Source organism: Mustelus asterias, chromosome 2 (assembly GCF_964213995.1).
Source record: "Mustelus asterias chromosome 2, sMusAst1.hap1.1, whole genome shotgun sequence".
NCBI classification, from domain to species: Eukaryota; Metazoa; Chordata; class Chondrichthyes; order Carcharhiniformes; family Triakidae; genus Mustelus; species Mustelus asterias.
This window is the reverse complement of record NC_135802.1, coordinates 55,133,349-55,147,655: the sequence shown is the minus strand read 5'-3', so window position 1 is coordinate 55,147,655 and position 14,307 is coordinate 55,133,349. Positions and strand designations below refer to the sequence as shown.

Below are 14,307 nucleotides of genomic sequence, written 5' to 3'. Positions count from 1 at the left end.
GACATAAAGGCGAATGGTAAGAACCATTTTATTTCGTTTGAGCCAGGAATAATCTGAATTTCCACTCTTTCCCAGAAAATTAGCTGTAAATTGATAACTAAAAGATCAGATAAGAAAGCTAGCCAATTTGAACAATATTAGGTGATAAAGGCAGATGCAAGAAACACTTTCCTTGCTGCATTATCTGTTTTAACAAAAAAAGTGGTTTCATTTGTTTAAGGTAAGAAAAAATAATAACAAGAGAACACGAGTGGGTTTTATGCAAAGGGTCAGACTGAGATTTCCTAAAGCCCGAGAGAATAAACATACCGCCTGGTCCATTACTAAATCTGGAAAACTTTAAGGTCGGCTGTCAAGAAGATTTGGTTCTTATTGGCTTTGTGCAGCAGGCACTTTTAGTGAACTGCAAATTTATCCTGAGATTGCCTCCTTCTGCACAAGTTATGTCCTTCAGGAGCCAAAGGTGCCAACACTACCTTTACCCATGATAAAAAGCAGCTATTGACACATTAGCTGATCAGTATTAAGGGCTGAAACACCTCGATTATGCTTAGAGCTTCTGGATTAAGAGGTGAAAAGTCAGCCAGGTTTCTTGATCCTCAACACAATTTGGTAACCCAATGCTCGGAAGTGCATTTGTGTGTAGATCAACTGGGGACAGGACTTAAGCATGGCTCCAATGCCCTTCACAGTTGAATAGCCCTCAAGACTTTATTTCCCTAGTCTCACATATGAAGTTAGGTAGGTCATTTGGGAGTGATGACCTTGTATGGGCCATGTTGGGCGGCATGGTGGCACAGTGGTTAGTACTACTGCCTCACAGCACCAGCATCCCAGGTTCAATTCCGGCCTTGGGTCATTGTCTGTGTGGAGTTTGCACATTCTCCCCGTGCCTGTGTGGGTTTCCTTCAGGTGCTCCAGTTTCCTTCCACAGTTTAAAGATGTGCAGGTTAGGTTGATTGGCCATGCTAAATTGACCCTTGTGTCAAGGGGATTAGCAGGGTATATGAGTGGGGTGGTGGGAATAGGGTCTGGATGGGATTGTGATTGGTACAGACTCAATGGGCCGATAGTCCTCCTTCTGAACTGTCAGGATACTATGATGTTTGAGGAATTGTGCTTCAGGAGAATTGAGAATTATGTGAAGAGAGAAATGAAGGTAGGGAAGGATAAATTACCTCTTCTTTGTCAATGATTTACTTCATATCAAAGGTTACAGAGACACATCGTTCGGAATTTATTCAACTGTAAGTTTCCAAGGAAACCAATGACAAATACGTCACAAAATATGACTTTGAAACAACAGATAAACGTCACAAAGTGCCATTGTAAACAAAAGGCGCTGGTTTGTACCTTACACTAGTTATTTCCTGAAGGCAGTTTTCCGTACCTTCGCATGAACAACTGTTGAATAACAAAAGCACAGTAAGTACAGTCATTCCTATTTTATTGAAGAATCACTTTTGGAAAATATCTGAATTGAAGTAAAATGAAGCATGCGCTAATCTATATTCTAGCACCTCATGTTCTGGTTCTCCTTCAAGAATTTTACAAATCTTTTCAGGAGTATTATGATACACAAATATATTAATTCAAATGATTTTCAATCTAGAGAAAAAATACAACGGCGATTGGAAATGGATAAGACGTCACATGTGAATATTGTGGAACAAGGTGCATACAGAGTGTATCCTTACCCCCAAACACGCTCACTCCATCCAGCATCGCATTTGGAATGCTCTCAGGGCAGTCGTCAGCAGGATTTCCCACCAGGCTACCCTTCTCATGAATACCCTGCTCCAAAGTATCCACCCCAGGATTACTCGCTGCAGGGCCATCACACAAATGAACCATACCAAGCTTTCGCAGGGGCTCCTCCAGCATCACTAGATGACGCACCTCCGGAGTACCAAAATGAATTTGCAAATGAAACAGCACAGAACTTTTCAGAGAAAGTCATAAGGAGAGGTAAGTCATTCTCTTAATGGATAAGGAATGTATCTCTCAATGTAGTGTCCTTCTTGTCTGAGATTTGATATCATGATAGATCTCAAGAACTACCTCAACCAGTCTGGGTCTAAACCATGCTCTTGGCATTTTTAAGTACCATGGCCTAAGCAACTGAGCTAACCAGCCTACGAAGTGGTGCTCAGTGCAACTAAAGACATTTGAGATCGCTATTAAGTAACGTGATTCAATCATCTAAAATGCTGCAAAACTTACAACTTTAATTGTAAAACATGCAAATCGTTCAATAATCACTAGCGTTTATAAATCTAGGGAATGACAATAGACGACAAAGAAACCAAAATGCATCTTGAAATTGCTGATAATTCAGGTGCAGTATCAGAATAATTGTTTTGATTGTTAAATATTTGCTTGATTTGTTTAATTTAATTCATATTAAAATATCAGTAACATTACAAAATGCGAAGGTGTGAACTAGTTACTCAGAAGAACAGTATAGGCAGCAAAGGCTCCGAGGCTTTTCTAACTATGACATTTTCTGGCAATTGTTCCCCAGAAAACTTGCAGTCCAGTTATAATTACTAATTTTTTGATGTGAACATCATCATGAGGTGAATGGGTGGCACTGTTGCCTCATAGCTCCAGGGACCCGGGTTCGATTCCCGGCTTGGGTCACTGTGTGTGAAGTTTGTATGTTCTCCCCATGTCTGCGTGGGTTGCTTCCGGGTGCTCTGGTTTCCTCCCAAAATCCAAAGATGTGCGGGTTAGGTGCATTGGCCATGCTAAATTGCCCCTTAGAGTCCTGGGGTGTGTAGGTTAGAGGGAATAGCGGGGTAAATATGTGGGGTTACATGAATAGGGCCTAGGTAGGATTGCTGTCAGTGCAGACTCAATGGGCTGAATGGCCTCTTTCTGCACTGTAGGCCTCCTACAATTCTATGAATAGAATCAAAGTTGAAAATAATCACTCCATAAAATTAGACTATATATTGTGATAAACTACAGATGGAGTGGGGTGATGTTAACGTCCCTTTTAGCTCTGCTCTTGATATTCTCAAAGCCTGCATTCCCACACCGTGTTTTCGCAACTACAGTTTAGCCTTTGAACCCTCAAGTCAGATGATTGTGGATGCAAGCACTCTTGGTATAATAATTGGCCTGGTTGTCTAATACAAGATCTAGCTTAACGTTTTTATAAAAATTCACAAATAAAAGTTTAAAATTTATTTATTAGTTTCACAAATAGGCTTACATTAACACTGCAATGAAGATACTGTGAAAACCCCTTAGTCGCCACACTCCAGCACCTGTTCGGGTACACTGAGGGAGAATTTAGCATGGCTAATGCACCTAACCAGCACTTCTTTTGGATTGTGAGAGGAAACCAGAGCACCCGGAGGAAACCCACGCAGACACGGGGAGAATGTGCAGACTCCGCACAAAGAGTGACCCAAGCCGGGAATCGAACCCGAGTCCCTTGCACCATGAGGCAGCAGTGCTAACGACCGTGCCGCCCATAATTCAGATAGACTGAAAGCAAAGCATAGTTGCCACTTCAAACAGTAGATCAGAATCTGAAGAAGATACCTTTTAATGTGCTACCAGGGACGGCATGGTGGCACAGTCATTAGCTCTGCTGCCTCACAGCTCCAGGAACCCCGGTTCAATTCTGGCCTCAGGTGACATTGTGGAGTTTGTACGTTCTCCCCGTGTCTGCATGGATTTCCTCCCACACTCCAAAGATGCGGGTTAGGTTGATTGGCCATGCTAAATTGCCCCTTAGTATGAGGGGGATTAGCAGGATAAATATGTGGGGTTACAGGGATAGGGCCTGAGTGGGATTGTTGTCAGTGCAGCCTTGATGGACTGAATGGCCTCCTACTGCACTGTAGGGATTCTATGATTCTAGGCTAGTAGGTGATTGGAATTATTTTTCTATATTTTATTTTTCAAAAGCCTGATCAAAGAGATGACTTTGAGTGATATTAAAGGAGGATAGCCAGATGGTTTAGGAAAAAGACTGCAGATCTGTTAGCCTGAATAGCTGAAGGTCTGACTGGCACTGGTGAGGTTAAGCTGCAGAGGAGCCCAGTCAGATGAACAGAAAGTTTGAGCATTGTAGGGCTTGAGAATCTTGTGGTGAAGTATAAGGGAATTAAACATAAGGAGAAGTTTTTTTAAATTGAGGGAACCCAACAACCACTGTACCACTGTAGGCCATTAAGAACAGCAGTGATAGATCAGCAGGACCTGGTGTAGGATAGGATACAGGTGGCAGATTTTGGATGAACTGAAGGCTGGAAGTTGAGAGACCAACCATAGAAATATTGGAATAGTTGAATCTGGAAGTGACAAAGGCAGGGATGAGCATTTCAGTGGTAGATGAACTGATGGAGGGGCAGAAATGAAAACAGTTATGCAAATGGGGAAAAGGAATCAAAGATTCAGGGAAGAGTTGAACAGCAGCCCAAGATTGGAAGTAGTCTAGTTCAGCCTGAAACAGTGGTCAGGGAGAGGGGTTGAATTGTTGGCAAGAGCGTGGATATTTGTGACAGGATCCAAATAAAATGATGTAATCTTTCCAAAGTTTAATTGGTGGAAAGAATGGCTCATCCAAGACTGGATGGCACAGGGCTGATACGAGGTCGAGGAGGTAAGAGAGAGATAGCTGGAGCTGAGTTTCATTAGCTTATGTGGGGAAGTGGATCCTAGATCAGCAAATGCAGATGTTGTCAAGGAAGTCCAGAGCTAATGGCAAAGAGTAGAGAAAAGTTATTGCTCGAGAAGTGCTTGCTATGATCAAATGAGCATGGAACCACTAAACTGGAACAATAAAGGAGAGGTGCTGGAGGAGGTTGAGGCAGGTTGATCATAGAACCATAGAAAATTACAGCTCAGAAACAGGCCTTTTGGCCCTTCTTGTCTGTGCCGAACCATTTTATACCTAGTCCCACTGACCTGCACTTGGACCATATCCCTCGACACCCCTCTCATCCATGAACCCGTCCAAGTTTTTCTTAAATGTTAATGCATTTACCACTTTATCTGGCAGCTCATTCCACACTCCCACCACTCTCTGCGTGAAGAAGCCCCCCCTAATATTCCCTTTAAACTTTTCTCCTTTCACCCTTAACCCATGCCCTCTGGTTTTTTTCTCCCCTAGCCTCAGCGGAAAAAGCCTGCTTGCATTCACTCTATCTATACCCATCAAAATCTTATACACCTCTATCAAATCTCCCCTCAATCTTCTACGCTCCAGGGAATAAAGTCCCAACCTATTCAATCTCTCTCTGTAACTCAGCTTCTCAAGTCCCGGCAACATCCTTGTGAACCTTCTCTGCACTCTTTCAATCTTATTTACATCCTTCCTGTAACTAGGTGACCAAAACTGTACACAATGATAGGTTCATGTCCATGGTTGCAGGAAGATCAAAGAGGATCTGTGACACAGAGTTGTGAGGTTGAAAGGAAAATTGAAGAACTTTAAAAAAGTGATGTTTAGTAAGAGCTTTGATTCTTTCTGACAAAGTCTAATACATATATGTTTCCTTTACTCTTTTCACAGCTTTCATTAGGAAAGTGTATCTCACTTTAATGGTTCAATTGTTAGTCACCGTAGGAATAATCTGCATGTTTCTTTATTGGTAAGTTTTATTTTTTATTCACAGATATTTCAATGTGTCAGTTGGGCTATAATATCACCTTTACAATTTGGTCAAGAATAATTTAACTACAGAAGAGTTGATATTGTGTTGCCCTATAAATGGTCTGTTCTTCATGTAGTTATGAAACTGTTTGACAACAACGGCTCCACAGCAACATTCATTGTAAGAGATACTTGCCTGGATTTTCTTTCACATTTTCCTCCGCTTCTCACACTCAAGGTATATAATGGGTGATCAAAGGAAATCCTGGAGACCTACGATCGATTCAACCCATTCCCTGCTTAATTTTTCTCTCTCTCCTCGCACAGGAATTAGACTGCTGGACTCATACTGCATGTTATTAATGGCAGCAATGTGCAGCCTGGGATACCTGTCCAATTTCCCTGCCTTCCCCCTGCTCCTGCCCTTGAACCAAGAGAGATCAATGGTGGTAGAAATGTCTGCATCAGAAAACCTGCTAAAGCCAATTCATGCAGCTGATAAAAATAGCCTTCAGACAAATCAATTCCAAAAATAAACCTCCAACAGAGAATATCTATCCCTCCCGAGGTATTTGATGGGTTTGTTCCCAGATCTGTGCTGAGTTATTTGATTTCAGCCGTAGTGAGAATATTGAAATTGCCTTCCTTGCCCCGAGGGATTAGAGGCAGAAAAAAATGAACTGTTAACATGCAACTTCATCCAGGGATCATTCTTGTGAACTTCCTTTGGACCCTGTCCAAGACCAGCACATCCTTCCTTAGATACGGGGCCAAAACTGCTCACAATGCTCTAAATGGGGTCTGACCAGAGCCTTATGTAGCCTCGGAAGTACATCCCTGCTCTTGTATTCTAGCCCTCTCAACATGAATGCTAACATTGCATTTGCCTTCCTAACTGCTGACTGAACTTGCACGTTAACCTTAATAGAATCTTAAGTCCCTTTGTGCTTCTGATTTCCTAAGCATTTCCCCATTTAGAAAATAGTCTATGCCTCCATTCCTCCTTCCAAAGTGCATAACCTCACACTTTTCCACATTATATTCCATCTTCCACTTCTTTGCCCACTCTCCTAACCTGTCCAAGTCCTTCTGCAGCCCCCCTGTTTCCTCAATACTACATGTCCCTCTACATATCTTTGTATCATCTGCAAATTTAGCAACAGTGCCTTCAGTTCCTTCTTCCAAATCGTTAATGTATATTGTGAAAAGTTGTGGTCTCAGCACCGACCCCTGAGGCACACCACTTGTCACCTGCTGCCATCCTGAAAAAGACCCCTTCATCCTGACCCTCTGCCTTCTGTCAGTCAGCCAATCCTCTATCCATGCCAGGATCTTATCCTTAACACCATGGCTCTTAACTTATTTAAAAGTCTCCTATGCGGCACCTTGTCAAAGGCCTTCTGGAAATCTAAATAAATGATGTCCACTGGTTCTCCTTTATCTAGCTTCCTTGTTACCTCCTCAAAGAACACTAACAGATTTGTCAGACATGACCTCCCCTTGATGAAGCCATGCTGACTCAATCCTATTTTACCATGTACTTCCAAGTACTCCGCGATCTCATCTTTAAGAATGGACTCTAAAACCTTGCCAATGACCGAAGTCAGCTAACCAGCCTATAATTTCCCATCTACTGCCTCCCTCCCTTCTTAAACAGCAGTGTTACATTAGCTACTTTCCAGTCCTCTAGGACCCTCCCTGCCTCCAGCGATTGCTGAAAGATCGCCACCAATGCCTCCACAGTTTCCTCAGCTATCTGTTTTAGAACCCTGTGGTGCAGTCCATCTGGTCCAGGTTATTTATCACCTTCAGCTCTTTCAGTTTCCCCAGAACCTTCTCCTTAGTGATGGCCATTACACTCACCTGTGCCCCCTGATTCTACTGGAGCTCTGGCATCCCACTGGTGTCTTCCACCGTGAAGACTGATGCAATGTAACTATTCAGTTCCTGTGCGATTGCTTTGTTTCCTATTATTACTTCTCCAGCCTCATTTTTCAGTGGTCCAATGTCTATTTTTGCCTCTCTCTTACCTTTTATATATTGAAAAAAACTCTTCCTATCTTCTTTTTTATTACTAGTTAGCTTACACTCATATGTCATCTTCTCCCCTCTTATTGCTTTTTTAGTTGTCCTCTGCTCGCTTTTAAAGACTTCCCAATCCTCTGGCTTCCCACTAATCCTCGCCACTTTGTATGTTTTATCTTTTGTTTTTATGCTGTCCTTAACTTCCCTCATCAGCCATGGATGCCTCGTCCTCCCCTTAGCATGTTTCCACCTCCTTGGGGTGAATTTCTGTTGTGCCTCCTGAATAACCCCCAAAAACTCCTGCCATTGCTGTTCCACTGTCTTCCCTGCTAGGCTCCCTTTCCAATCAACTCTGGCCAGCTCCTCCCTCATGTCTTTGTGGTTACCTTTATTTAATTGTAATACCGTTACATCTGATTCCAGCTGGGTTAGTGGTTAACACTCCTGCCTCTGAATCAGATGGTTGGTGTCCTAGCCGAGAGTCATCCCTCATTCAACAACAGAAAAGATAGATGAATTAGTTATTATCACATTTTTGTGTGCAAACTGACTTGCATCTTCTCCATTACAACAGTGACTACACTTTAAAAGTGCTACATTGACTGCAAGGTGATTTGGGACATCCTGTAGTTGTGAAAGGGACTATAGAAACGTAGAGAATGTTCCTTCTAAGCTCCGCAGCTACGTGGCCAAGCACAGCAATCCAAATGTACCCAAGCTGACTGCTTAAAGTTATTGTGCTTGCCCAGCCACACAAAAAAGGTTTAGGGGCCTGTGCACTTTAAAAGAAATTAGTGGCTGCAGTGAATGCAAATCTTTCCTTTCCTCAGTTTCACTATTGAGCTGACCTTTCCAACAGAAGAATGACTTAAGATCAAAGGTCATATGTTGGATTAGATTGAGGGTTAGGGTTAGTGGAAGATTGTGGTTTCAAATTTGGATGAGATTTAGATTTGGGGCTGGAGTTGGGTTTTGGTTTAGGTTCAGAGTGAGGCCCAGTTTTAGGGTTAGATTCTAGGTTAACCCTGAACATTGTTGACTTTGGTTAAAAGAAGCCCTAACTTGAGAAGTTTTAAGTGCTCAAGTCTCTCTTTCAGCATCTAATAAATCAATATTACACTTTCCATTGTTGTTACTTTTTTTTCACTTGATGGGTTCCTAAAATGTCACAACCATATATACACATACAACTATACACACACCCGTATGTATACAGATCTCTGAAAGCGGAAGAGCATGTGTCACTGTATTCCAGCTGTGGCCTCACCAAAGTTCTATAGAACTCCAACATGTCTTCCCTGCTTTTGTAATCTATGCCTCGATTGATAAACGGCAAGTGTCCCATATGCCATTTTCACCATCCTACTAACATGCCCTTCCGCTTTCAGAGATCTGTGGACAAACACGCCAAGGTCCCATTGTTCCACAGAACTTCCTAGTATCCTGCCATTCATTGACTACTTCCTTGTTAAATTACTCCTTCCAAAACTTTTCAGGGTTAAATTCCATCTGCCACTTATCTGCCCATTTGACCATTCCATCTATATCTTCTTGTAGCCCAACACATTCAGCCTCACTGTTAACTACCCAGCCAATCTTTGTGTCATCCACAAACTTACTAATCCTACCCCGCACGTGGTCATCTATGTCATTTATATAAATGACAAATAATAGGGGACCTAACACAGATCCCTGTGGTAAGCTACTGGACACTGGCTTCCAGTCACCTGTCATCACCCTCTGTCTCCTACAACTGAGCCAATTTTGAATCCACTTTATCAAATTACCCTATATCCCATGTGCATTTACCTTCTTTACAAGTCTCCCATATCTTGTCAAAGGCTTTGCTTTAATCCATATAATATACATCAACTGCACCATCTTCATCTGCACACCTGGTCACTTCCTCAAAAAATTCAATCAAATTTGTTGGGCATCTCCCTCTGACAAAGTCATGCTGACTATCCCTGGTCAAGCCTTGCCTCTCCAAGTGGAGATAGGTGCTTTGCTTCAGAAGTTTATCTAATGGTTTCCCTACCACTGATGTGAGACTCACTGGTCTGTAGTTGCCTGGTTTATCTCTACAATTCTCCTTAAATCACAGAACCACATTAACTGTTCTCCAGTCATCTCACACCTCCCCCGTGACCAGAGAGGAATTGAAAATTTGGGTCTGAGCCCCTGTAATCTCCTCCATTGTCTCCCACAGCAGCCTAGGGCACAATTAATCTGGACCTGGATATTTATCCACTTTTAAGGCTGCCAACACCTCCAATACCTTGTCCTTCCCTATGTTAATTTGCCCAAGAACCTCACAGTCTCTCTCCCAGAATTCCATACCTTCATATGTACTCCAAGTGTGGCCTAAGGCCTTGTAGGACTTCCATTTTATCCCCTTGCTTTTGTAACCTATGCTTCTAGATATAAAACCACAAATTTTATCTGACATTTTATGGGCTCCTCGAATTGCATCACCGTTATCATTCCTGTGCAGACCAAATTTCAAGTGTGGTTTGCCTTCATAAACAAGATTTCTGTGGTACCTGGAAACTCTTCAAATATGACAGGTGAATGGTATGTTGATAAGCATAGTCTACGTGTAAACTTCCCTTTGCACCTGTGACAATTGACTGATTAGATGAATTAAAATGATGTTAACATGAACAAACTACATAAACTTTAAAGATAGAAAAAAAATAAGATTTGCATTTTGTACAATGCTTTTCATGATGAGTGGACATTTCAGTGTGAAGTACTTTAGTAGCAGATTCAGTGTTGTAATGTAACTGGATTATTTACTTATACAAACAAAAAGGAAAAAGAATGAGAATAAATGAATGACTAGACGATCTTCTGATCAGAAGACTAGTATACAGCTGGGAAACATTTAAGTTCAAAGTGTGAAGGATGTATTGACAGCGATGAAATCCTTGCAGGCGTCCATTTCCCCTTTAGTGACATTGATTACACTGTTCTATGGCTCACAGGAATCTGACACCAGGGACAGTGCTTATTAGAGGAAGAAAATAAAAGTAGCCTTGTATATTGGCTTTGCTAATCAGTGAGCAGCAATTTGTCATGCAAGCAGGGCACTCCCTAGATAACCCTTTATCAGTTGGATTTTGGTAATTAACTATTATTCAATGATAGGGTCCTGTTGGACAGTTTGCCAAAAAGATTTAGTCATGACTGCATCTGTGTAAAACATGAAGTAATGAGATAAATTGCAATCAGTTTGGAATATATTTGGGAATTAAGTGAACAGGTGGCAGATGAATTTCAATGTAGATGAATACAAACTACTTCACAATCATAGAATCATAGAATCCCTACAGTGCAGAAGGAGACCACTCAGCCCATTGAGTCTGCACTGACCACACTCCCACCCAGGCCCTTTTCCCGTAACCCCGCATATTTACCCTGTTAATCCCCCTAACACTAAGATCAATTTAGCATGGCCAATCAACCTAACCCGCACAACTTTGGACTGTGGAGGAAACCGGAGCACCCAGAGGAAACACACTCAGACATGGGGAGAATGTGCAAACTCCACACAGTGACCAGAGACCGGAATTGAACACAGGTCCCTGATGCTGTAAGGCAGCAGTGCCAACCACTGTGCCACTATACCACCCAGACAAAAAAAACAGCAAGGGTTTATTACTTTAATGAAAATAAAATAATGTGCATGGAAAATGGAGGAGATTTGGAGGTCTTGATTGACAATAAGTTGAAACTATCACAATACTCAGCAGCAGTGGGGATACCAAATCCATAGCTGGGCTTTATTAATAGTTCAATATTGAGGCAAAATAGTAAGGTAATGCTGTGACTTTATAAAGCATTGGTGTGACTGCACTGTGTACCGTTCTGATTATCTCAGTTTGAAGATGATATTGCAACGATTGAAAGCTACGCCAGAGGAAAGAAATGGAATAATTAAGGGGATGGATGGATTAGATTATGAGGAGCAAGTATGTATATTAATTGTTTTCATAGAAAAGGGGGAATAGAGAAGGCAGAGAGGTGATATAGTTACTGTTTTAAGGAGTAGATAATGTAAATCATGAAAATTAAACAACTTCACTTTGCCCAGACAGAAAAACCAGAAGAGAGTTTGTGGTTGTCTGGAGGTAAATTCAAATGAATGTGTGAGAGGGGGAAAGTTTAAGGGAGATGTACGGGGGAACTTTTTCACGCAGAGAGTGGTGGATGCCTGAAACGTGCTGCCAGAGGAGGTGGTGGAAGCAGGCACATTAGCTACATTTAAGAGGTATCTGGATGGGTACATGAATAGGGAGGGAACAGAGGGATATGGACTGAGTAATGGCAGAAGGTTTTTTTTAGTTTAGTTAGGGCATCATAATCGGCACAGGCTTGGAGGGCCGATGGGCCTGTTCCTCTGCTGTAGTTTTCTTTGTTCTTTGTTTTCTTTCTTTTATTTCTGGCTTTGCTAACCTATACTTCAGCTTTTAGTGATTGACATATTTATACTCCAAGATCCCTATGTTCCTCTACCCCACCTAGACCTTCCAAGTAACAAGTGACCTCCCTATTTTTCCTACCAAAATGCACCACCTCACATCTATTGGTGTTGAACATCATAGCTTATTATTTATCCATTCTGCAAACTTATTAATGTCCTCCTGTGATTTGTTGCAGTCATCCTCAGTATTGACTATCCCTTCCCAATTTGGTGTCATCCGCAAATTTAGAGATTGTAAAAATGATAAATTGTGAGCAGCAGTGGTGCCAGCCTCAAATCTGCCCACATTTGGTTGTAACAGTGGCAGCAAGGGGAGGAATGGGTTGCATGTGATCCAGCACCCTCCGAGAAGGTGGGTTATTCATTTAAATATCTTAATGAGGTCGCATATCTCAGATTTTGTCACCATTTAAAATTCAATCCTGACCAGTCAGGTTTCCTGGAAGGTAAAGAATGCTGTGTGGCCTTTTCCAGTGCTGCTTGTGGGCCAGGAAGGGAAGGAATACTTTCCATAATGCCAAGCTAAGCTGCTTCTCTTCCTGAGAGTGGAACCGTCCCTATTCCATGATCAGAACTCCATTATTTGTAACGGGGTGGCATGGTGGCACAATGGTTAGCAATGCTGCCTCACAGCACCAGGGACCTGGATTCATTTCCTGGCTTGGGTCACTGTCTGTGTGGATTCTGCACGTTCTCCGCATGTCTTCGTGGGTTTCCTCCCGGTGCTCCGGTTTCCTCCCACAAGCTGAAAGATGTGCAGGTTAGGTGCATTGGTGTGGGATTGAACTATAAACTGTCATCTATATCAATGATCTGGATGATAATGTGGTAAATTGGATCAGCAAGTTTGCTGATGATACAAAGATTGGAGGTGTAGTGGACAGTGAGGAAGGTTTTCAAAGCTTGCAGAGGGATTTGGACCAACTAGAAAAATGGGCTGAAAAATGGCAAATGGAATTTAACGCAGACAAGTGTGAGATATTGCACTTTGGAAGGACAAACCAAAGAAGAACGTACAGGGTAAATGGTAGGACTCTGAAGAGTGCAGTTGAACAGAGGGATCTGGGAATACAGGTTCAGAGTTCCCTAAAAGTGACGTCACAGGTGGATAGGGTCGTAAAGAGTGCCTTTGGTACATTGGCCTTTATAAATCGGAGTATCGAGTATAAAAGTTGGAGTGTTATGGTAAGGTTATATAATAAGAAGTTTAACAACACCAGGTTAAAGTCCAACAGGTTTATTTGGTAGCAAAAGCCACACAAGCTTTCGAGGCTCTGAGCCCCTTCTTCAGCTCAGAAACAGGCCTTTTGGCCCTTCTTGTCTGTGCCGAACCATTTTATGCCTAGTCCCACTGATCTGCACTTGGACCATATCCCTCCACACCCCTCTCATCCATGAATCCGTCCAAGTTTTTCTTAAATGTTAAAAGTGACCCCGCATTTACCACTTTATCCGGCAGCTCATTCCACACTCCCACCACTCTCTGCGTGAAGAAGCCCCCCCTAATATTCCCTTTAAACTTTTCTCCTTTCACCCTTAACCCATGCCCTCTGGTTTTTTTCTCCCCTCGCCTGACCTGAAGAAGGGGCTCAGAGCCTCGAAAGCTTGTGTGGCTTTTGCTACCAAATAAACCTGTTGGACTTTAACCTGGTGTTGTTAAACTTCTTACTGTGTTTACCCCAGTCCAACGCCGGCATCTCCACATCAAGGTTATATAAGGCATTGATGAGGCCGAATTTGGAGTATTGTGTACAGTTTTGGTCACCTAGTTACAGGAAGGATGTAAATAAGATTGAAAGAGTGCAGAGAAGGTTCACAAGGATGTTGCCGGGACTTGAGAAGCTGAGTTACAGAGAGAGATTGAATAGGTTGGGACTTTATTCCCTGGAGCGTAGAAGATAGAGGGGAGATTTGATAGAGGTGTATAAGATTTTGATGGGTATAGATAGAGTGAATGCAAGCAGGCTTTTTCCGCTGAGGCGAGGGGAGAAAAAAACCAGAGGGCATGGGTTAAGGGTGAAAGGAGAAAAGTTTAAAGGGAATATTAGGGGGGGCTTCTTCACGCAGAGAGTGGTGGGAGTGTGGAATGAGCTGCCGGATAAAGTGGTAAATGCGGGGTCACTTTTAACATTTAAGAAAAACTTGGACGGATTCATGGATGAGAGGGGTGTGGAGGGATATG

The 14,307-nt window shown here is 42.4% G+C and overlaps 1 protein-coding gene across 1 annotated transcript in view; it reads left to right on the top strand.

The window, feature by feature from the left end:
* The first annotated feature begins 1,325 nt into the window (after positions 1-1,325).
* LOC144507930 (protein lifeguard 1) overlaps positions 1,326-14,307 on the top strand; it is a 28,874-nt gene continuing 15,892 nt past the window's right edge. Inside the window, exons 1-3 of the mRNA XM_078235497.1 lie at positions 1,326-1,425; positions 1,613-1,968; positions 5,534-5,612. Of these exons, the coding sequence (XP_078091623.1) occupies positions 1,638-1,968; positions 5,534-5,612 (410 nt within the window). The 5' untranslated portion in view covers positions 1,326-1,425; positions 1,613-1,637. The remainder of the gene's footprint in view (positions 1,426-1,612; positions 1,969-5,533; positions 5,613-14,307) is intronic.